Source organism: Cydia pomonella, chromosome 5 (assembly GCF_033807575.1).
Source record: "Cydia pomonella isolate Wapato2018A chromosome 5, ilCydPomo1, whole genome shotgun sequence".
NCBI classification, from domain to species: Eukaryota; Metazoa; Arthropoda; class Insecta; order Lepidoptera; family Tortricidae; genus Cydia; species Cydia pomonella.
This window is the reverse complement of record NC_084707.1, coordinates 22,368,579-22,394,132: the sequence shown is the minus strand read 5'-3', so window position 1 is coordinate 22,394,132 and position 25,554 is coordinate 22,368,579. Positions and strand designations below refer to the sequence as shown.

At 41.8% G+C, this 25,554-nt stretch overlaps 2 protein-coding genes across 2 annotated transcripts in view; one reads left to right on the top strand and one right to left on the bottom strand.

Moving 5' to 3' along the window:
* The first annotated feature begins 230 nt into the window (after positions 1-230).
* On the top strand, positions 231-22,644 carry LOC133518239 (zinc finger protein 91-like). Its single transcript, XM_061851871.1, has 19 exons — positions 231-502; positions 954-1,052; positions 1,467-1,575; positions 3,575-3,813; positions 5,495-5,678; positions 6,136-6,341; positions 6,508-6,731; positions 7,733-7,902; positions 9,664-9,806; positions 11,387-11,527; positions 12,008-12,163; positions 12,633-12,777; positions 13,862-16,105; positions 17,186-17,454; positions 17,802-17,942; positions 18,159-18,329; positions 19,897-19,986; positions 20,752-20,811; positions 20,935-22,644. Exons 1-19 carry the CDS (start codon positions 368-370, stop codon positions 21,034-21,036), a joined length of 5,028 nt encoding a protein of 1,675 aa, XP_061707855.1. The 5' UTR covers positions 231-367; the 3' UTR covers positions 21,037-22,644.
* A 781-nt stretch (positions 22,645-23,425) lies between these two features.
* The window catches only part of LOC133518112 (patronin), a 91,484-nt gene continuing 89,355 nt past the window's right edge, over positions 23,426-25,554 (bottom strand). Inside the window, exon 30 of the mRNA XM_061851699.1 lies at positions 23,426-25,404. Coding sequence (XP_061707683.1) covers positions 25,260-25,404 — 145 coding nt within the window. The 3' untranslated portion in view covers positions 23,426-25,259. The remainder of the gene's footprint in view (positions 25,405-25,554) is intronic.

Here is a 25,554-nt window from a genome sequence, read left to right as displayed (position 1 = left end):
CTACGGCCTCTAGCCCCAAGAACTAAACCGGAAAGGGCTTTCAAAAAGAAAGAAGGGGATATTGAAATGTTGCTAGAAACGTCACAAATTTTAAGCTACAAACGCTTCAAATATACTTTGCTCACAAATGTAATTTTTGCATTGATTTATATTTTACAAATACTTCATTTAATTACCGAATACTTAGTGTTTCAAATTGATAATAAGTACAATCTTTGATTTATTACTTAAGAAAATAGATGCATATAAAGAGTTTAACGTTTCAAATAGACGCCTAAGTACTGTCATTGCTTATCCTTGGGTAGGTTTCGTTATGTTGGCAAATCATAAGGAAGTAGATGATGATTAAAAAAAATCTCAGTAGAAGATGGAAGTCTTTCTGTATAATTCTACTGTTTGTAGATTATGTGGGGAAGAAAATGATAATGGAACATTGTTATATTCTAGCGAAGAAAATAGCCAGAACTTAAGTGAAATCATCAATACCTATTTACCAATTAAGGTAGAGTACTTTTATTTAATTTGTGGTTGTTTTGACTCCATTACGAAACCAAGATGGAGGTCTGATGAACGAAAATGTTAACATTTTCTATCTTTAATCTTGTTATAATGAGTACATTTCACTGGAAATGTATGAAATAATAACTGTGTATTTTTATAATACTTATTTATATACTGTTCATATATCTCATCACATCTAAATTTTGTTACTATTACGCGCCACTATTTGACATTTTTACAGCTGATTTGAATAAAAGTAAGGTTTGTATTATTATTTTTAGTTCTTCTAGGATGGATAATTTCTTTGTATTATATCAGTAACATGACAACATCACTCACTTATTCGGAACAACCTAAATTATTTGTTATACACACTACATGCAAAAATTGTTTAGAGTATATTTTAACTTTGTACAAAATATATGTAATAAAATAAATTTTATTCTACTCAGGTATCAGATGACGGAGAATTACCACGAACCATTTGTCCAGGATGTACTATTCAGATAGAGGCTACTGTAGAATTTATAACCTTGATAATAAATGGACAGGTTTGTACATTATCTTCTTAAATCTTCATACATCTTCTTGTTTTTATTACCATTTTCCATCTCTTACATAACGTAAACCAGCAAGAAATGAATATTCAAGAACTAAATAGTCCCTTTCGTTTAATATTTAATGCAACTTATATATAATCATATTAAACATCATTCTGCTTAATACCAATCTGGAAGAGATCCCTCAGACAGATAAGTTCGCATTTATACCTTCTTAATGTTGCTCTACCATGTGTTCATCGATTGGTTTTGTGCTATAAAGTTATTATTACTTGCTCATTCCATTTATTGTTAATCTATACATTATTTTAATCGGATTAAAGGATTTATACATACTTATCTTATTAAACAATCCACATATAAATCATTATTCTTGCTCATTAATATTTCATAATTATATTTCAGAAAATAATAAGAGAGCTGCATCAGCGGGAAACGGAATATAAGAAGACATTGTTCAACCATGCAGTGGCCAGTGAGCCAGAGATTATCACCGAGAAGATTGTTTATGAGAGTATGTGTAACCTCTGTTTATTATTTTTGTTTGATTAGCATTGCAGCCTAGATGCTCTTTGAATGTTTCATTTAAATAAAAGTAATCAAAATTATTGCTATTAAATGACTTGTAACTAATGTACTTAAACTATGGTGTGCTCCCAGTACTGCTTTTCTATGCAAAATCTGTCCCTTAACCAGGAATTTCCAGTTCTCGCATATTTAACACATAATACAAGCTATTAAAAATATTTATTATGTTTCATAAACCTGTATGAAATTAGACAGACCGAATTTTTTTATTCAACATCACATGAAATGGCAGAATTAACAGACTGTGACATTTATTACAAATAAACCTTAAATTTTAGACTTAATAACTAAGAAATGGAGTTGCACATCTAAGGGAGAAATATTCATCAGTGTTAAAAAGAAGCTTGCCTCAGCATAATGTTGCAGTGCATTTACTACAATGCTGGTTTTCAGGCAGACCCTTGATATATTATCCCTTACTCACTGTTAGTCGGAAAGTAAATGGCTTCAGAGTTATATTTAATATGTATAAATAAATTTTGACGACCGGTTTGGCCTAGTGGGTAGTGACCCTGCCTACGAAGCTGATGGTCCCGGGTTCAAATCCTGGTAAGGGCATTTATTCGTGTGATGAGCATGGATATTTGTTCCTGAGTCATGGGTGTTTTCTATTTATTTAAGTATTTATAAATATTTATATATTATATATATCGTTGTCTAAGTACCCTCAACACAAGCCTTATTGAGCTTACTGTGGGACTTAGTCAATTTGTGTAATAATGTCCTATAATATTTATTTATATTTATTTATTTATATTTATTTATAAATAAATATTATAGGACATTATTACGCAAATTGACTAAGTCCCACAGTAAGCTCAATAAGGCTTGTGTTGAGGGTACTTAGACAACGATATATATAATATATAAATATTTATAAATACTTAAATACATAGAAAACACCCATGACTCAGGAACAAATATCCATGCTCATCACACGAATAAATGCCCTTACCAGGATTTGAACCCGGGACCGTCAGCTTCGTAGGCAGGGTTGACCCACTAGGCCAAACCGGTCGTCAAAACATATGAGTGTAAACATATGTATTAGAATTTGGACAAAACAAATGCTAATATGGTGTAAGGTTCAATAGTTAGGTATTGAAGGAAGTATATGAACTAATAAGATATGTGTGTAAAGGTAAATAAAGACAAGTACAAATTTCCAACAAGTATTCTCATATTATTATAAGCTTTTCTTACTAACAAGGAAAGGTACCCAACTGTCCGGTTCCGATTTAATTTATATTTATATATGTTATAGAGTAATCTAAAATAACGGTCACGTATTTTTTTTTTAGCTGCCCAAACTCAACCTATTGGGAGAAATTGTCCTCCAAGGTACTAAAAAGTTACTAAATCTTCTAACTCCTATAGAAAGTGATGCTCGAGCAACTTGCTAGTTAATGGCTTGTTTGAGTATATGTTTGAGAACAGGAAAAAATAATGTACATGTGTTTTGTTATATCTGCTTAAACTGAAGTTTTCCTAAAAAAAACACCCATCTTTATGTGTAACTTTAGCGATAAGATATTATAAAACTTCGAATGTCGATTTTTTTAAAGAAAAAATGAATTTAAGCTGATTTTGCTGCTTTCAAACATATACTCAAACCAGCCATTAACTAGCAAGTTGCTGGAGCATCACTTTCTATAGGAGTTAGAAGATTTAGTAACTTTGTAGTACTTTGGAGGATAATTTCTCCTAATAGGTTGAATTTGGGCAGCTAAAAAAAAATACGTGTCCGTTATTTTAGACTACTCTATAACATATATAAATATGAATCTAATCGGAACCGGACAGTTGGGTACCTTTCCTTGTAAGTCTAAATAAGCTCTTTTGAAGAATTACCCACTATCTTCTGGTTTGGCTAGTTTATTTCTAAGTTTTATGAGTGAGGGAAACTCACAATTCCACTATTCCAGTTAACACCAGCGATGGCGTCTACCAAGTCGAGCACCCAATCGCCCTCCAAGTGGCTGGCTTGGATAAGCCCAAACGCAAGCGTGGCCGGCCCCCGAAGAAGCCCAAGACACCCGAGGAGTTGGCACAGGAGGCTGCTGCCAGACAACAGGTTGAGGAGTCCAAGGTTATCCAGAAAGAAGAAGAGTTGCAGGGGAAACGGAGGAGGAAAACTCCTACAAGATTCAAAGAAGCTGTTCAGGTATAATTGGAATTTTTTAAGGTGTCCAAATTTCTTAATAAATTCATTATATTATAGATATTCTATAGACTCCGATTTTCATAGTGATGACGTCCGTTTGAAAATAATTAAATGTGTAGCAATGTTTAGTGCAGTCAATATTATTGAATAAATTGTTATATGGGAATTTTTAAGCTGTCATCCCATACTAACAAACCACCTTAGTGTTTAGTGTGGTTCTTATTTCGTCGTTATCCTGGCAGGGTCGCCATGTGGTGGGGGGGGGGGGGGGGCATGAAAGGACAACTATCTGGTCTTGAGTATACATTTATTGTGTCTTAAATGACAAGTGTATGTTATATAGTGTAAGAAAAACTCCTCTTCACATATCAACAATATATTTATTGATCACAATATTCCATTACAATCCAAAATCAAACACTTATACAATCTGCACCACACAATGGCAGACCGCCGCCATGCAAATCTTTTACAAATGTCAGGTATTTGAAGAAAGATTTATTAAATTATACATTGACAATGATTATTCAACTCTTTATTTCATTAAATATTTTTCGAATAATAAGTAATTTAAAGAATCTTACAATACGTCTCGTACGCGGTCCACTGCTTTGCTATCCGTTCCATTTACTCGCAAAAAATATGCAAACAACAAATTTTTAGCAAGAGCATGCAATATTTATTTACAACAAAAAATATTCACACATTGATTTGTTCCAGCATAAGTGTAATAAATTTATTTCAGTTATCAAACAAAATAAAATAAAAAAGAAAACAAATCAAAACAAAAAAATGGTTATTCCGTTATCTACTTCGTAGCTCGTAATAAAATTGTAAGCTTGTCTTGTAGCTTGTATTATTTGTAATTACAAAGTCTAAATTAAAATTGTGCTTGTTATTTTCAAAATTCCAAAGTATGCTTGTTATAATTGTTAATCGTGCGCGTGTATTATCTTATTTACTGAATGTTACTGTTAAATTCGACTTTAAATTAAAAATACCCAATAATTGTACTTTTTTTCGGAGCAAAGGAATTAGCTATAAGTGGAAACTGTTTTGGTTTATGTTCTAACTTTATCTTGTACCTTATTGTATTAATATGTGCTGATTGTTTCCCAAATAAATAAAATTAAAATACTAAGCTGTTCATGGGTGTGGGTTAAGGTGCAGTACACACACTGCAAGGTATTTTTTAGGGTTCCGTACCCAAAGGGTCAAACGGGACCCTATTACTGAGACTTCGCTGTCCGTCCGTCCGTCCGTCCGTCTGTCACCAGGCTGTATCTCATGAACCGTGATAGCTAGACAGTTGAAATTTTCACAGATGATGTATTTCTGTTGCCGCTATAACAACAAATACTAAAAACAGTATAAAATAAATATTTAAGGGGGGCTCCCATACGACAAACATAATTTTTTTGCCGTTTTTATAAATAATGGTACGGTACCCTTCGTGCGCGAGTCCGACTCGCACTTACCCGGTATTTTTCTATATGACAACAACTTAAACTTAATGTAGTCTTTGCCACTGAAGCACCAATGTTGATTTTTGCAGAATTTTTAAATATGTTTTTAGAGATTGCTACCGCAATTTGGAAAATTTGATTTCCTGAATTCTTTATCTATATATGGCAATACCAAAATTCAAGATGAGTCCAAATGGTACTCATTTATTTTCCAGGGCAAAGAACTAGAGAGGATATTCAAAGAGGAGGGAGTGACCGACGGCGACGAAACTGACAACGAAGCCAAACCCGACGCGGACAAGCTGCCCGTGTCTAAGGAACCCGAGGTCATAGGGCATATGGAGGCCTCTGGAGAACTCGTGGTCGTGGTTAAGGGCAAAGGCCGAGGGAGGCCGAAAGGTAAGTCACTAGGACAGGCTGCTCGTGCTTAAGGAGGCCTCTAGGAACTCGTGGTTGGTGCTACGAGCAGGGGTGGGGGAGGCCGAAGCCAAACCTGACGCGGACAAGTTGTTAAAAGGAATGTTATTAATTATATAAGTAGATAAGCCGCCCAGGACCATGGATCACGAGGTCAAAGAGCATATGAAGGCCTCTGGAGAAACGTAGTTGTTGTCAAGGGCAAGGGCCGAAAGAGGCCGAAAGGTCTGTTGTCACTAGATACAAAAGTAGATGAAACAAGCGACCTGTGTCTAACTTATATATTGTAGGTACTATACAGGGTGGTATAGTAACTCGTATCGCATTAGTTAGAACTGTTACCAAGCAAAGCGTGGTCTACGTTGAGCAAGCTCCTCAAGTAATGAATTCCATACTAATGTGCGAAACAGACAATGGAAAAATATTACTGTTTATCCAGGTCGCATGCGTCCGACGCGCGAGCAGTGCGCCATCTGCGGCATGGAGTTCTCGTGCGTCGGCCGCTACATGTCGCACGTCGCCGCGCACGGGCCCGTGCAGTACCGCTGCGGCTGCGGCCAGACCTTCCCCACCAGGCTCATGTTCACCACGCACCAGAGGAACGCCGCACACGAGGGACAGACTGTCATCCCGTGCGCCACGCAGGTGAGACGCATGTAGCATGCCGCATGTGTCGTACAGCTGCGGCCAGACCTTCCCCACCAGGCTCATGTTCACCACGCACCAGAGGAACGCCGCACACGAGGGACAGACTGTCATCCCGTGCGCCACGCAGGTGAGACGCATGTAGCATGCCGCATGTGTCGTACAGCTGCGGCCAGACCTTCCCCACCAGGCTCATGTTCACCACGCACCAGAGGAACGCCGCACACGAGGGACAGACTGTCATCCCGTGCGCCACGCAGGTGAGACGCATGTAGCATGCCGCATGTGTCGTACAGCTGCGGCCAGACCTTCCCCACCAGGCTCATGTTCACCACGCACCAGAGGAACGCCGCACACGAGGGACAGACTGTCATCCCGTGCGCCACGCAGGTGAGACGCATGTAGCATGCCACACGTGTCGTACAGCTGCGGCCAGACCTTCCCAACACGACTCATGTTCACTACGCACCAGAGGAACGCCGTATACGAGGGACAGACTGTCATCCCGTGTGACACTCAGGTGAGACGTATGTTGCAAGCCACACGTGTCGCACAGCTGCGGGCAGACCTTCCCGACGGGACTCGTGTTCACCACAAAATGGTCTGTCTTCATCATGGACTGACTGACGGCTTTCCCTTGGGTTGACTTCACTATTAATTTAATTCAAATTCAGTCCAATTCAGTGCATCATTTTGATTAATGAAAAATTTACCAAAGTAGACGACCGCTTATCCAAATAATCGTGGGGACTACGTTTTCCTTCCTGGATATTTATTGTATAAAATATGAAATAATAATAAAATATTTTTACACAATTTATTGTATATTAACCATAGCTACATAGCTATGGTCAATATACAAAACAAAAAATTCAAACGAAGGGGCATCCCTTTTTTCGATGCTTAGATGAATTTATGGAGGGTGATAATATGTAAATATGATACCTACTTTATTAGGTATAGTATACTCTAGTCCATATAGGTAATAAGTATAGTTATAATTACATTTTTGAATGATACAGGGGTAATAGTTATAATTCATGTAATTTTTTATAACTTAAACTATTATTATTCCGACCAGGTGAGGAAGTGAAATTTGGAAAAGTTTAATAAATTATCATCTAAGATAAGTATTGTATTCTGAACAACATATTTTGCTACACCCTTTCCAGGGTCCGTTATGTACCTATGTATCATACTGGTATGCAAATAAAGATCTATATCTATCTATCCATACATTTTTTTTAAACCTACTAATTTTAATAAAAAGTAAAAAATTCGATGAAGGGTGTGGTTAATAATATATATATATATATTATCATAAATATTAGACATTCTTACATCAAAACTGTATTTGTATTTTAAATAAACTTAAAAAATCCTTATTCCAGAATGCAGATAAACCCCAAAACGTCTCCAATAAAGACGGAGCAGCCTCCAGAGCCGTCCGAAGAACTGCCCTCGATAGAGAAGCTGGTCAGCAACGTGCAGGACGCCGCGCTGCCGGCTGCCGTGCCGGACGACGCGGTGCAGAAGGTGGAGGAACCGGACCACAAACCGGGTACGTCAGATTAACAGACCTGAGCCAGAACCGGACCACAAACCGGGTACGTCAGGTTAAGAGACCTGAGCCAGAACCGGACGACAAACCGGGTACGTCAGATTAACAGACCTGAGCCAGAACCGGACCAAAAACCGGGTACGTCAGATTAACAGACCTGAGCCAGAACCGGACGACAAACCGGGTACGTCAGATTAACAGACCTGAGCCAGAACCGGACCAAAAACCGGGTACGTCAGATTAACAGACCTGAGCCAGAACCGGACGACAAACCGGGTACGTCAGATTAACAGACCTGAGCCAGAACCGGACGACAAACCGGGTACGTCAGATTAACAGACCTGAGCCAGAACCGGACGGCAAACCGGGTACGTCAGATTAACAGACCTGAGCCAGAACCGGACGACAAACCGGGTACGTCAGATTAACAGACCTGAGCCAGAACATTAGGATGACGTTACACGTGTGGCAGACGCTTGCAGAATAAAACAGATTTCAAGACAGTATATATTCGATGATTTAAGGCACTGATTGTCTTAAGACTGATGAATCTTGATATTGATGAATCCACGGCTCATGGAGCCTGAGGTCCGCTTTTTTACGAAAGCGACCTGCCATCTGACCTTCCTACCCAGAGGGTAAACTAGGCCTTATTGGTCCGGTTTCCTTACGACGTTTTCCTTCACTGAAAAGCGATTGGTAAATATCAATGGATATTTCGTACATAAGTTCCGAAAAACTCATTGGTACGAGCCGGGGTTTGAATCCGCGACCTCCGAATTCCAAGTCGCATGTTTTTACGGGGGTCCCTAACGCCAATGACCTTCGATCTGAATCCCTTAGTTTTCTAATGTTTTTTGTAGCTTATCATATTAACAGCAACGGCTGTAAGCAATATAGTATACCATATTTACTTCAAAGTACACTGTCTTCGAGATCATTAGCATCAAAGTTGAACAATTTTAGGCCAAAAAACTTGGTTTACAGGCCATAACTTTTGTGTTAATTAGTTTAAAATTAAAATCTCTGACCAGTTTTTAGAGACGTCAAAGACGAACCCGAATGTGTAGATTTCGTATATTTATTATTATTTATGAATGCACATGCAGCTTATAGCTGATACGTGCACATCAATGTCCTGCACTTGCACCTGTTTTGTCCATTTATAAAATGTTTGTCGAGTCTGTTTTTACAAGAATTCACTGAGGGTGCACTGATTACGGATTCGGGCAAACTGTTCCACACTTTCACTACGCGGTTAGACAGGAAGTGTCGTCTTGGGTTGCTACTACTCTGCGTCCGTGTCAGCTTCAGAGAATGTCCTCTCAGTCTGTCACACATATTCCGAGTGAAAATATCACTCAATGCGGGTACGTTGTAGTGTCCTGTAAGTATTGTGTATTTTGTATGGATTTTGTATATGTGAAATCCTTCACGGCAATCTAGTAACGAAAAATGAGTTTTTTTAGACATTGTTTAAAAAATATATAAAAAAATAAGTGTTCATTTGTTTCCAAATCCGGCAGACCAGAATGGAGATAAAAGTTTGAAGAACCGATAGCCGTTTGTCTTATAATTCTAACTATAGTGCAAATGTAGGAGTAATGACTCAAAACTAGTCAAAAATCGATGAAAACCGCGGGGAGCTCCTTACCGCTAGGCCACCACTTTTGTCTCTTTCTAATAAACACGAATGTTAATATGATGGTTGGGTTAAGTTTTTATATGGATAACGCTATTTCAGTTAAGTTTTTATTCCAGAAGTGGCCTCAGAAGAGACCCCAGCAGAGGCCGAGGTGGAGACAGAAACGGTCGTGCTGGGGCCGTCCGGCAAGCCCAAGCTGAAGTGTCCGCAGTGCGACAAGATGTTCAGCAACAAGCAGAGCCGCTCGCTACACATTAAGGTTCACTAATCATTCTTATAATCGCTTGGTGCATTATTTTTTTCATGTCACTCGATGCCATAAACTACGAATGTACGTAATATGAAGTTGAAAATGTAGAGCCATATATAGAGTACACTAGTTTCTGTATAATTTTATACACTTTTTATATTCACCACCATTCATTCTTTTTAGGGTTCCGTAGTCAACTAGAAACCCTTATAGTTTCGCCATGTCCGTCTGTCTGTCTGTCTGTCTGTCTGTCCGAGGCTTTGCTCCGTGGTCGTTAGTGCTAGAAAGCTGAAATTTGGCATGGATATATAAATCAATAAAGCCGACAAAGTCGTACAATAAAATCTAAAAAAATATTTTTTTTAGGGTAGCTCCCCTACACGTAAAGGGGGGGGTGAAATTTTTTTTTCGCTTCAAACCTAGAGTGTGGTGTATCGTTGGAAAGGTCTTTCAAAACGAATAGGGGTTTTCAAGAAACATTTTTTGATAAAGTGAATATATTCGGAGATAATCGCTCCGAAAGAAAAAAAAAATGTGTCCCCCCCCCCTCTAACTTTAGAACCATAGGTCCAAAAAATATGAAAAAAATCGTGGAAGTAGAGCTTAAGAAAGACATTAAATGAAAACTATAGCGGACATGATCAGTTTAGCTGCTTTTGAGTTATCGCAAAAAGTTTTCCCTTCATAGTAAAAAGACTTACTTTAATTAGGTACTGATTATGCAAATTTGCCTATTTGTTTAACTCGGGTGAAAGGTACCGTTTCATCCCTTGGTTAACAATTTACTATACTTTAAGCTCCAGTTTAGCTTATTGTGACGGAAGAGTAACTACCTACACTGAGCGTGGCCCGATTTGCTCTTGGCCGGTTTTTGTTTCTAATATAAGCGATGGGTTATCTATATTATAAGATAAGCATAATTATATATAATATGGATAGATATGGTGTTACTCAGTCCGTCATTCTATGGTCTGCAGAAGCTGTTAAAAATATGTAATATGTGAAAGGTATAATGTGAAAAAAGTGAGTTAATGATTATCAAAGGTAAGATCAAGTGGTTTGTGTCAGTTTTACGCAGCGAGCGTACAATGCACTAAGAGTCTGAAAGAGAATCTGAAATGCCTGTATTTAGGAAACATTTATTGGATCTTTTAGTATAAAATGCTTTTTACTCTTTAAATGAATATTTTGACATTGGAAATTTAGTATAATGTAGTATACATTAGATTAATTTTATTTATGAATATAAGATTTGTATGCCAGTTAACTGGCTGAATACACTGTTCTTTGAAATGTATTTGATAACATCCACTTGACTGTAGCAAATAAATGATTTGATTGAAGAGTGCAATACAATAACGCGTTCAGGGCACTGTTGCGGCTTCCTCCCTATTGCAGCGCGTCGGACATGTCGCTATCCTTAAAATTTCAAAGATTGAATTCAAAAATGCTTTGTGTCATGAAATTACATTTTTTCATTGTTTTGCTTCTCTGAAACAGTAATTTATGTGTTTTGAAAAGTTCATCGTATGAGTTAAGTATTTATTTTTTTGTATTCCCTAATTAGTAATATCTATCTTTGGCCATAGGCGGTGCACGAAGGCGCGAAACCGTACGTGTGCGTAGAGTGCGGAGCATCGTTCGCGTATCCTCGCTCGCTCGCCCTGCACGCCCACTCGCACCGCAGGGCTCAGCCCAGTAAAGGCTTCGCCTGCGATCTGTGTGGGAAGGTATGTAACAAACTGTTTTGCAAAACTTTTCGTATTTACTAGTAATTCTATGAATGCACTAGCTTGTTCGCGCTACACGCGTATTCTCATCGGAGGGCTCAGCTTACCAAGGGCATTGCCTGTGATCTGTGTGGGAAGGTTTTTTAACTTTTTTTAATAGCTAGTTACAGAAAAGCTAGTTATTTTAGAAACAGTCAGAGAGAGAGAGAGAGAGATATTGAAATATAGATTTATTGAAACACCGTCCGCTAGCTTAAGCACGCACAGCGGACGCCATTACAACGAAAATGCTTAGTTTTTAATTTAATGCCAAGAGCTCAAATTTTATATTCAATGTATGCCCCTCTGCGGCGTGTGCCCCCCTTAGGCCTCCGGCGATGTCAACCTCCGCCCCCCTAGTTCACTGGCTGGCTACGTCCTTGTTTGTCGTTGTCAATATTGCGAGAGATTACCTAGTAATATTTCAAAACTTGCCACCAGGTGCTGAACCACCCCTCCTCCGTGGTGTACCACAAGGAAGCCGAGCACACCGGGCAGCGCTACGTGTGCGGCAAGTGCGGCAAGCTGTTCAAGCACAAGCAGCTGCTGCAGCGGCACCAGCTCGTGCACTCGCAGGCGCGCCCTTACAGCTGCAAGGTAATCTACGCTACGCCGTCACGCCTTTTTAAATCTACCAAAAATTCAGCTCAATAGGGAGTATTACTGCAATGTTCTGCCGCCAGAGTGCAGCACTAGCACCTTTCATAAACCATAGAGTAGCTTATACTGTGCCTTGGACTGTTTTTGACAAATTTTCACAGATAATAAAATATGGCATCGAGGCATCAAAGCGGTTTGTTTAGAAACTGCCTAACGGGAAACGCGAAAATCGAAATTTAGTTATCTGCCTCTTCATCACTCGAATATGCAAGAGTGATAGAGAGGTTGGATAGCAAAATTTCGATTTTCTTGTTTCGTGATAGACTCTAGATTGTGATGGATTTGGCGTTCTAAAAGTTTTTATCATGTATCTAGAGATGGCGATAAATTTACTGTGGTTACAAATTTTTTTTGTCAATCCGCCTCTATTTCAAATTCCCTTTGCTACTAATTATCTCGTCCCCAGATCTGCAGCACGTCGTTCAAGACGAAGGCGAACCTCCTGAACCACGCGCTGCTGCACTCGGGCGTGAAGCGGTTCTCGTGCGAGCTGTGCAAGCACCGCTTCGCGCACAAGACCAGCCTCACGCTGCACATGCGGTGGCACTCGGGTATATATTCCACAGTATATATCGTGTTATTTATGACCAAAGCCCGGATGACGGGACAAATTGGCTACTTGACAGTTTTTAGGGTTCCGTAGCCAAATGGCAAAGAACGGAACCCTTATGGATTCGTCATGTCTGTCTGTCTGTCCGATTATGTCACAGCCACTTTATCCGAAACTATAAGAACTCTACTGTTCAAACATGGTAAGCAGATGTATTCTATGAACCGCATTTAGATTTTCACACAAAAATAGAAAAAAATACAATACATTTTGGGGGTTTCTATACTGAAACTCAAAAAAATTTTTTTTCATCAAATCCATAAGTGTGGGGTATCTATGGATAGGTCTTCAAAAATGATATTGAGGTTTTAATATAACTTTTTTTTAACTGAATAGTTTGTACGGAACCCTCGGTGAGCGAGTCCGACTCGCACTTGTTTGGTTTTTTGATGAAGTAATCAGAATCAGAATAGCCATTTATTAAATTAACACTTGCGTAGGTACATTGTTTACAGTATTTACATTCAATGATTATATATTTATATTTAACGAAATAATTATTGTGACTTACAATGCAAATGGAATTTACATTTATTTATTTAACGTTTTTTTTTCTTTTGTTTTTATTATTTCATTTAAGTAAACGCGTTTTTGATTAAGTAATACTAATCCGTTATTTTAAACGTGCACTAAAATTCACTATTTTTAGTGCACGTTTTAAATAACGGATCATACATTATGAAATACAAAAACTAAATTCTCAAAATGACGCCCTTGGGAAAATGTTTCGTTGACAAATCAGATGACTGATACCAGCAAGTCCGCACTAGTTGGCGCTGAGTATACTACCTTTCAATAGAGTTGGACCAAGTTAGCAACGATTTTGATAGCCCAGAATGTACAAGTGTTATTTAAACGTCATAATTTCGTTTAGTTTCAATTTTACTTTTAAAATACCACTTGCACAGTCTGGAGCATCAAAATCGCTGCTAACTTAACTTGGTTTAACTCTGAACCGTTTTTCGTAGCGCCCTGTGCAGTAAGCGACTGGATATTAATAAATCGAATATTCATTCTCTCCACAGGCCTAAAACCATACACCTGCAAAACATGCGGCAAGAGTTTCAGCCAAAAAGGCAACCTGTCCGAGCACGAGCGCATCCACACGGGCGAGAAGCCGTACCAGTGCGCGCAGTGCCCGCGGCGCTTCACCACGTCCTCGCAGCACCGCCTGCACGCGCGCCGCCACCAGCCCGGCCCCGAGCGCCCGCACGCCTGCGACCGCTGCGGGAAGCGGTACGTACCGTCACATCCACACGGGCGAGAAGCCGTACCAGTGCGCGCAGTGCCCGCGGCGCTTCACCACGTCCTCGCAGCACCGCCTGCACGCGCGCCGCCACCAGCCCGGCCCCGAGCGCCCGCACGCCTGCGACCGCTGCGGGAAGCGGTACGTACCGTCACATCCACACGGGCGAGAAGCCGTACCAGTGCGCGCAGTGCCCGCGGCGCTTCACCACGTCCTCGCAGCACCGCCTGCACGCGCGCCGCCACCAGCCCGGCCCCGAGCGCCCGCACGCCTGCGACCGCTGCGGGAAGCGGTACGTACCGTCACATCCACACGGGCGAGAAGCCGTACCAGTGCGCGCAGTGCCCGCGGCGCTTCACCACGTCCTCGCAGCACCGCCTGCACGCGCGCCGCCACCAGCCCGGCCCCGAGCGCCCGCACGCCTGCGACCGCTGCGGGAAGCGGTACGTACCGTCACATCCACACGGGCGAGAAGCCGTACCAGTGCGCGCAGTGCCCGCGGCGCTTCACCACGTCCTCGCAGCACCGCCTGCACGCGCGCCGCCACCAGCCCGGCCCCGAGCGCCCGCACGCCTGCGACCGCTGCGGGAAGCGGTACGTACCGTCACATCCACACGGGCGAGAAGCCGTACCAGTGCGCGCAGTGCCCGCGGCGCTTCACCACGTCCTCGCAGCACCGCCTGCACGCGCGCCGCCACCAGCCCGGCCCCGAGCGCCCGCACGCCTGCGACCGCTGCGGGAAGCGGTACGTACCGTCACATCCACACGGGCGAGAAGCCGTACCAGTGCGCGCAGTGCCCGCGGCGCTTCACCACGTCCTCGCAGCACCGCCTGCACGCGCGCCGCCACCAGCCCGGCCCCGAGCGCCCGCACGCCTGCGACCGCTGCGGGAAGCGGTACGTACCGTCACATCCACACGGGCGAGAAGCCGTACCAGTGCGCGCAGTGCCCGCGGCGCTTCACCACGTCCTCGCAGCACCGCCTGCACGCGCGCCGCCACCAGCCCGGCCCCGAGCGCCCGCACGCCTGCGACCGCTGCGGGAAGCGGTACGTACCGTCACATCCACACGGGCGAGAAGCCGTACCAGTGCGCGCAGTGCCCGCGGCGCTTCACCACGTCCTCGCAGCACCGCCTGCACGCGCGCCGCCACCAGCCCGGCCCCGAGCGCCCGCACGCCTGCGACCGCTGCGGGAAGCGGTACGTACCGTCACATCCACACGGGCGAGAAGCCGTACCAGTGCGCGCAGTGCCCGCGGCGCTTCACCACGTCCTCGCAGCACCGCCTGCACGCGCGCCGCCACCAGCCCGGCCCCGAGCGCCCGCACGCCTGCGACCGCTGCGGGAAGCGGTACGTACCGTCACATCCACACGGGCGAGAAGCCGTACCAGTGCGCGCAGTGCCCGCGGCGCTTCACCACGTCCTCGCAGCACCGCCTGCACGCGCGCCGCCACCAGCCCGGCCCCGAGCGCCCGCACGCCTGCGACCGCTGCGGGAAGCGGTACGTACCGTCACATCCACACGGGCGAGAAGCCGTACCAGTGCGCGCAGTGCCCGCGGCGCTTCACCACGTCCTCGCAGCACCGCCTGCACGCGCGCCGCCACCAGCCCGGCCCCGAGCGCCCGCACGCCTGCGACCGCTGCGGGAAGCGGTACGTACCGTCACATCCACACGGGCGAGAAGCCGTACCAGTGCGCGCAGTGCCCGCGGCGCTTCACCACGTCCTCGCAGCACCGCCTGCACGCGCGCCGCCACCAGCCCGGCCCCGAGCGCCCGCACGCCTGCGACCGCTGCGGGAAGCGGTACGTACCGTCACATCCACACGGGCGAGAAGCCGTACCAGTGCGCGCAGTGCCCGCGGCGCTTCACCACGTCCTCGCAGCACCGCCTGCACGCGCGCCGCCACCAGCCCGGCCCCGAGCGCCCGCACGCCTGCGACCGCTGCGGGAAGCGGTACGTACCGTAACATTGGGATGGAGAATAAACGCACACGTACATTTCAGTTTTTATACTTTTTTTTTTCGTTAATTTTAAGGGTGCATTCCTGAGCTTAAATTAAGTAACTTTCTCAAAGATACCGGTATTCTAATTAACTCCATTTCGGAAATAATCAGTAATTTATTTTTATATTAAAAGGCTCTTACGAGCGTATGCACTTGCCTTAGGGCATGTTTACATATCGATAAGTGTTTAATACAAGTGTATACATTTGATACTAAACGGACGATTGCTACTAAACATTGATATGTCACAGTTTTCAATTGTTTGGTTGAATTAAATGTAATTCCCATGTTATAACAACACTATATATATGCAACATTTAATTACTTATTATAAAAATAAAAATATTTTTTTTTTTGAGAATTTACTATGCCATTTAGTTTCCTTAAACGTACTTACCCATACCCCGGAGTTAACGGAATTCAATAAAAACAGGTGTATATACACAAATATCGACTACCCGTAATTTAAAATTAAAATTAAATTATCATTTATTTCGTCTATCTGGGATCATACAACAAACAACATAATATATTACAACAAAATAAATAAATAGATTAGTTAATTAATTATATTTAATAACATTATGATTACATTAAAATTAGATATAATTGCTAAATTTAAATGTCAATGTTAGTACCTACTTATCTCACATGTAATGGTTGCCACTTTCCGAATGCCCGCCTGCAATAGTATTACTACAGAGGCCGGGACGAAAGGGGATGCCGGCCGAAGGCCGAAGAAGAAGTTTTTTTTTCTTTTTTGTGTTTTTTTATTAATATTTGGGGGTTTCCTAAAGGGGAACAAAAATTTGATTATTTTTCCGCTACGACGCAAGATTTGTATGAAATTCATTAACGACCTCTTGTCCTACCCACACCTGAAACGTCATACTTCGCAGCCTATATAAGGAAAATAACATCAATATTTCATCGTATGTTTGAGAAAATATTTTTAGTCATCTAGCAAGGCGATAGTTCTGAATTCAAATACATAATTGTTGCCAGTTACCTACCAAAAGACTGAAGGTTTCAAATCTTCACAGTACACACTAGGGACAAATCATACTAGTGCGATCGATGCCCGCGACGTTTGACTTTAGTCCTAGTAAGAGCGGTCGTGTTCAGGTTCGTGTGCCGCTCGTCGTGGCTGGCGCACATGCGGCGCGAGGCGCGCGCGGCGGGCGCGGCGGGCGGGGCGGGCGGGGCGGGCGGGGCGGCGCGGCACCGCTGCGCGGCGTGCGGGCGCGGCTTCGCGGAGCGCTGGGCGCTGCTGAAGCACGCGCGGCGCCACACCGGCGAGCGGCCCTTCCGCTGCCCGCTGTGCCCGCGCGCCTTCGCCGACTGCTCCAACCTCAACAAGCACAAGAAGGTACCGCCGACTGCTTCCTGACCTGACTACATGAAATAGACCGGGAAGCGCTTTAACCCTTTTATAGGGCGCACTTAGATATTATACGGCAAAATGAACCACCTATAACATCATCTTTTTAGATTTTTTTTCTTATGCAATTTATCGTGTGTGCAATCGTGTTCACGTCTAATCAGGATCGATAAAGAGTTAAAAAAAAAACCTTCTTTGAAAATCAGCAACAAAAAAAAAAAAACATATTTTGCTCTCTACGGCATAACCGACGTTGTGAGATATAATGACTGTCGGCTATCGACCATATGAACTGCCTCCTCCTCTCTAAAATATAAAATAAACTTGTGTCGCAGCAAGTGCACAAGCAAGTCAGCCTGCTGGTGGACAAGCACCTCCCGCCGGCGCCCGCCAGCCCGCAGGACGAGCGCGTCATCTACGTCGCCTACGACGTGGACTCCGGCCCCACCGCCTTCCACATCGTCGAGGCCGACCAGGTACCAACCAGGAGTTCTAATAATAGGACTCGCAAGCGTTATGCGCTTTATTTTTTTAAAGCGGTCCTATTCAATGTACAATACTTACCACAGAACCAGAAAATAAGTAATACGATATTAATAATGTATGTCCATAACTTGTAAATGAACCGTACGCACTCTATTTGGAGTAGGTTGGTAGGTCTAAGTAATCTAATAATTAATTCTACCCCACAGATGACGACGATAGAAAACGAGACAGTGCTAAAAGATACCCTATACTCCGGGTCCTCGCTCCTGCGGCGGCCCGAGCTGCCCGATCCGGAACCAGTGGAACAGATGGAAGAAGTGGAACATGTTCTCGAGGAAATGGAACCAGTGGTGCTGGAGGAGAGCGAGCATATGCCGGTGAGTGATTGCCCACTATACTCAGACTCATCGCTCCTGCGGTGGCCCGAGCTGCCCCAGCCGGAACCAGTGGAACAAATGGGACAAGTGGAACACATGCTGGAGGAAATAGAACCAGAGGTGCTAAAGGAGGGTGAACATATGCCAGTCAGTATATGCTCACTAGAGTCCAGGTCCTCGCTCCTGCGGCGGCCCGAGCTAGCCGAGCCGGAGCCAGTGGAACAGCTGGAACAAGTGGAAGACGTGCTGGAGGAAATAGAACCAGTGGTACTGAAGGAGAGTGAACATATGCCAGTCAGTATATGCCCACTAGAGTCCAGGTCCTCGCTCCTGCGGCGGCCCGAGCTAGCCGAGCCGGAGCCAGTGGAACAGCTGGAACAAGTGGAACACGTGCTGGAGGAAATAGAACCAATGGTGATGGAGGAGAGCGAGCATATGCCGGTGAGTGACTGCCCAGTGCCCACTACACTCCAGCTCCTCGTGCCTGCGGCGGCCCGATCTTTCGCGAATCGGAACCAGTGGAACGGATGACTCTCCTGCTTCCTTACAATAAGCTGCTTTGTCAGGCTCGTGAGTTTAGTGCTTAAGATTGTGGCCTTCTGCCAGCGTCTTGCTTATGGCACTTAAGAGTATTACCATCAGATGGCATCATTATTTAATAGCTACTTCTCATTATAGTCAGCATCAAATAGATGTGAGACTCGTGGTGACGGCGAAATATATCGTAACACACCTTCCTTAGTTACCATAGAAATAAGGATATGTCGCGATATTTCTACATCATAAAATTTACTCGCCTAGCTTACTATCCACATTACATACTAGTTACATTCAACACTCCTCGATTTAGATCCCGTGCTCCTAAATCTTTGGCCGTCAGGTCTACAGAAATAATACCTCTTTTTACGATCCAATCGTCAGAATGTGTCGTGAGTACAATGGTTTGGTATTCAAAAACAGAGAAATTGACATTTTCGACGTACGGCTGGCAGTATTCGAGAGGCAGGTTGTTAGTATTCTCGGCCATCATACTTCACAATAATATTAAGCAATTTTTCATGTTAACATTATTTATGACTTTATGTTATTTTATGATTTAGTGTATTTTTAGGATATTATTTCGTCAGGTGTCAAGCAAAACTCATTAATTACTAAAAAATAATTAAACAAAAATTCATCTTATTTTCGTATTAATATGTTTAATTATGGCTACGAACTTGTGGTGGTAATTAGTAAGTTTTGCTTGTCGCCTGACGATTTATAATTTTAGGATAGTTATTGCTCGTTGTAATTTTATCTCGCTTTGCATGCTTATTTTGGATGGCTTTCTTATATAATACCTACCACATATACATTGTAAAAAATGGAATGCTGTCTTTTCAATAAAATAAAATAAAAATAAAGATATATTTGGCCACTCTGGCCGTCATCACTATCTATTTGATGTTAACTGAAGTTACGAATACGAAATTTCGAATGTCAGTTGCAATAACTTTCAACCAAGTCTCAACATCCGCCTGACGGGAGATTGTGCCCCACTGTACAAGAGTACGGTATTGTCCGCCAGGTGACGGACGAGCAGGGCAACCCGCTGCACTTCACGATGCAGGACGGCACGCGGCTCGCCATCACCTCCGCCGACGGGAAGTCGCTGCAGGTAACTTACACCGTGTTGGCACTGTTCTAATAATCAGTCGCTCTTTGAGACATGCTAATAGTTAGATGGGGCACATTTTTTGGGTTTTCGAAACGATTATTTTCAAAAGTATTAACTTAGTCAAAAACTTTTTTAGATACCTTAAAGTTGTTTTTAAAGACCTATCGAATGATGACAAGTTGATTTTTACAAGCTTTTATTTAACTTGCAATGTACCTATAGATGTAACTATGTATGTACGGGGCAAATCTTGCAAGTTAAATTTGACCTACTTCCCGGTTTCCGATGAAGCATTTTGCATACATATGTAAGTCGGGTGACAATGCAATGTTATGGTACCATCGAGCTGATCTGATGATGCAGACAGGAGTTGGCCATGGGAAATCTGAGATAAAACAACGCAACCGAATTGTGTTTGGGGTCGTTAGAATTGTCTGAATAAGTATTAGTTGTACGTGGAACTAATACACTAATATAAGTACAGTCAGCGATAAAAGCTTCATCTTAAATTAATTTTCTTTGTAATTACTTGCGAGTTCCTGTAATTGGCTTTCTGTATTAATCTTGTTGTTCTATTGTAAGTAAGTGTAAAGCTGTTGGTTCTCCTTAATATAAATAAATAACTTTTTGAAAAAAATACTTCTCTTCCATTTTAATTTCTGAACTAAGTAGCGGCTCACAAAATACGTCTACCTATGTTTCAAATTTAATTAAAATATAACTTTTACTAACGTGTTAACGTTTCACATCTGTTTCTTTTCTCAGGTTATAACTCAAGATGGCCAAACGATACCAGTGGAAATCAACGGATTTGCAGACGAAGAGGTCGGCATACCAAACCTTGCCTTTATCAAATCAACATGTGTTCTTAAATGGAATCTATTTTCTTGGATTTTTAGGACAACAAGCCTGAGAATATATGTAAAAATTGCTTTATAATTTTTGCAGGAAATCGAAAACCCCGACACGATAGTACACCATCTCAACCTGCAGAAAACCGTCGACACCGACGGCGCCGCCCACGTCGCCCACTACTTCACCATCGTCTAAACTAAAGTAAAAAAAACACAAATATCAACAAATTAGGACTTATCTACAATTTAATTGATTCCATTGTATAACACAGTTGTTCCTATCCGGCGGCCCTTGAAAGCTTTTTATGAATTTATAAACAGAAAATCCCTTTGACCGTGCGCGTTAGAGGGTCTGCCATCTTGTGGTCTGAATTGCTGTGAAGTTGCATGGAGAAATATGAATGAATTCATTGATAAAGTCGCCATGCACTTTTACGGCTAATGGTACATTGACACTTCACGACAAGACAAGTGCTGCCATCTTCCGTTCTCGTACGTTTCCTTGTGCATAGTAGGTTCTGTCATCGTGTGGGCTACATTGGAAGCATAAACTTCACATTTGCGCCTCGCGCATTAATCTACCGTCCGTCTCCTGTGCTGCCCCCTATAGTTTATACACGCTCCCTATATTCATCGTAAGTATTAGAACAAAGAGTTCACTGAAAGGTTAGAAACCACTTTTGTAAAGGAAGTGACCTATATAACGCTTTTTTTAGTTACACGATTGAATCGAGTAAATTGTAGACATTTTAACTGTATTAAGGCGTTAGTTAAATTCCCTACCAACCGACTCTGGTCTTTGTTTCCGAAACATAGGAACCACCATTTTATGCCAAACAAATTTTAGTCATTTTTATATATTCGATTCGATAATATGGTATCTATGGATACGGATGCAAACGCAAGATTTTTACTTGAAAGATGATTGTGTTTTCACTACAATACTTAATGAAACAAATGGAACATTCATTTCAAGCAATACCAGGTTAATGCAATTTGAACTATTAATTTTAAATTTACATATTTATGGTTTTACCGGTTCTGTTATGAAGGAGATTTGAGGAATTAAATTCACACACTACTAATAGTTTTTATTCAAAACACAGCTGGGATTGGCGAGTGGAATTCAAACCGAACACACAATATTCATAATGATCTCAATTAGTGTATGTATTGTATAGTTAAAGTTATTTGAGATTAACGTTTTTGCCCCCAAAAATGTGAGGGAGTGCAGATGAAATTTATTTTTAAATTAATTAATTGTTCTCATGTAAATTATAGCTGTAGATACAGCTAGAGAGACATGCAATAGCACTCCACCTTTTTTATTTCGATAGAAAACACAAATACAAACGTGAGTGTGGTTAGAAACAAGACAACGAAAAAAAATTACCTCAGTATCCGTTACTCTCAAATAATTTTGAGTCACGGTATGGCCAGGCCGATTTTTAGTAATTTCGATTCGATTTACCGAGTGATAGTAATGTTTACCAGAAATCGGCCTAGACATACCTTAACCATACACAATGTATATGTGCAATGTACATTTTGTACATGAAACTTTCAAGGTTTTAGTTAATTAATAATTAATGATTAGCGATATAGCAACATATTTATTAAGAGAGCATGCTTTTACTAACTGTAAGCTGTAACGTGAATTGTATTTTTAACGTTTTAATTGATTTTGTTTTTACATTTTAAGATGAACAGTTAAATGGACCATTGTTAATTTATTTAATTGGTATTATGGAAGTAAATGTTTGTTTAATGAATAACAGAATAATGATAATAAAAGTTGATTTAATACGTGACTATTTTTCGTTACAATTCTACCATGAATTTGTATCGGTGCAACCCTGTCAGTAGTGCCGTGAAAGCGTATGGAAAATTTAAAATGAAAATGCATAAATAGAAGCTGTGCTCGCCTCATGCTGTTTTAGAATTATATAGTTCGTGTCATCCACGATGACGCGCAGATTTGTCAAATCTAACCTTTAATAACATGACAATACAAGTCAAGACAGGCGTCTTCATGAATGACTCGATCTATACTCAACATCTTATGTCAACTGTCAAACGAGATGGTTGTTGTTAACACATTCACTGCACTGCCAGCTCAAGCCGCTACGAGCGTAGCCGATAACACGTTACGCTTAGTAACCAAAAGCGCATACGAACGGAACCCGCCTAGCGGGTCGCTGCCAGTGAATGTTATAATCATTTTTGTATTTAACCTTTTACCTGCCGTAGTCTGATATATAAGACATACATTATCGCGCTCACTTCGCCGCAGTCTGAGCCTAATTTGTACTATTTAGTACCTCCTTTTAAAAAAATTGTACCTCACGGTACTTAAAGTTATCACCAAAAAACAGTACACCCGCCATCCTGACAGTCAGAATGGCGGGTGTACTTTATTACGCTATATTCCCGTGGTTATTGATAAATTCTATAAAACCCAAATTTTTGTACCTTCATATTCAATTATAATATGAGCCATTTTATTTGTGGTTTCCAAGTTTTACTCATTTATATTTTTCTTGCTATTACACTTCTGCAGGGAAGGTTCAAATGAAACAACCCAATAATATGAAATTCAATATTATTCGTTATGTTTTTGTATTAATACAATATATTTGCATACCATAATATACTATCGGTAGTATATTTATTGATGACCAATCATTAAACAATGAAAGAATGATATTCATCAATTTCGTTTAACATTCTTTTAATAAATAGCTGTATACAAAACAATTATTTACAGGGTAAGGCAGTACGTTACGCCGTAAGCGCCTCTTACTTTAGCTATACAAGCGGTAAAAATGGGAATCGAACGAACCTCACTAAACAAATACATAATGATCTAATCTTAATCCAGTCAAATTGAAATAATTACTAACGAGTTACAATATTATAACAAATAAGCGATATTAGTTTGTGAATTTGTTATTCTAGATAAGGGACAGTTTAATTTCGTACCTACTCAATCGACAGTTTGGCTGCGGGGTTTGTGACAATTTGGAACAATATCGACCATCTCACTAATACATATGGCAAACGTCTCGTCTATACACTGCGTCACACAACACCGACGCCGGCGCGACTCGGCAGTCACAAATATGTATACCATTGTGCGTCTTATTCCATTGGAATAAGTTAAAACATGTGTACATATTAATGACCTGTGTGCAGAGACGCGACGGCCGATTCAATTCGAGTGCAACGTGATTCAGCTTTCGTGCAGATTACGGAGCCAAAGGAATGGGATTTAGCGTCGTAATTTTAATGATTTAAAGAAAATAAAATTTTCGCAAGAGACCTCGACTATTAATTTCAGAATTAGGTGACGTTTTAATTTATGCCATTACATTTTATAAAATAAATTCTGTAAGTAATTTGATAAAAGTAATCGCTTGAATTTGCAACTACCTCTATATGCCATGATTTTTCTTAAACATAATTTTTTCGTCATATTTTCATCGCGTTCTTCCTTCGACACGCATTTTCATATGCAGAAAACCCAGTGTCAACTCTCCAAATCCAATTCCTTTGGTGTACGAAGCGCTGAACCACGTCAACCACCAGCTCGCACCGACAATAACCAATCGACATAACCGACTCCGACCCGAGCTTCGTCCTCCAATGTGTACTCACGGGCGCGACCGAGCCCGCGTACACACGCCGGCAGATATCGTCAAGGGCAGCGCATTACACAAGCAAATATATCGGAGCGGCTGAGGTACTTAAAAATATCTGAACACGTAGCGCCTTGACAATAGGTGTGCAGATATTTATGAATACCTTGGCCGCTCCGGTATATCTGATGGCGATTTTACATAAACTATAAGTCTACTGGGTGAATTCTGATCATGATCCCAAATGACAAAAGTGACTGCTCATAGCGACCATCCTGAACAACTTTTCCCACGGGACTAACAAACAAGAAATAGCAAAATAATATCAGCTGTGCCATAGAAAACTTAAAAAGCTACTGTAGCTGAAACGTCTCATGGAAAAAGTAGTTGATTAAGCCTATCTTCATCATTTAATGTCATTAGAAATCATGATTACGACCACAAGTTCAAAGCCACAGTGAACCTAAGCTGTACGGTCACGTCTGAAAATATCGATACAAAGTGCCAAAAATAAGTATACACTACCCTAATATAAGGGCCATAACGTCATGTATACATATTTTTGGCACTTCGATCGTGTCGATGTTTTCAGACGTGACTGTACCAAAACAAGGTTGATTTTAGTTTTTTTTTGCAATTAGGCAACTTTTTTCACCTGACGATTTGTCGTATCGCGACGTTTTGTGCCATTATTCCAAACACTTAGTTACAAGCATAAAAGCCACTTTTCACTTCCACAGATACAATAGTAACAGTCAGTCCGCCGGCTCGACTAGAGCGCCTAGATGACGAGCGCCATGTCCTTCTTGCTGGGCAGCTGCACCTTCTTGCCCTGCCACAGCGAGTTGTGTATCGTGAACGCGTCGATCGTCACCGTCAGGTGCTTCGTGTGCACTTGCGAGAAGCACTTGCTGCCCGAATTGTATCTGGAAAAGAAGAGATTATTTTTATGTAAAGATGTCTATACTCTAATAAGTGGTAGAATGATCCGATGGATAGCATCGTCTCTGTTATTTAAATGGGTCATTAAACCATCGTTGATGTTATTAAAATTGAAACACAATCTTAAAACGAAC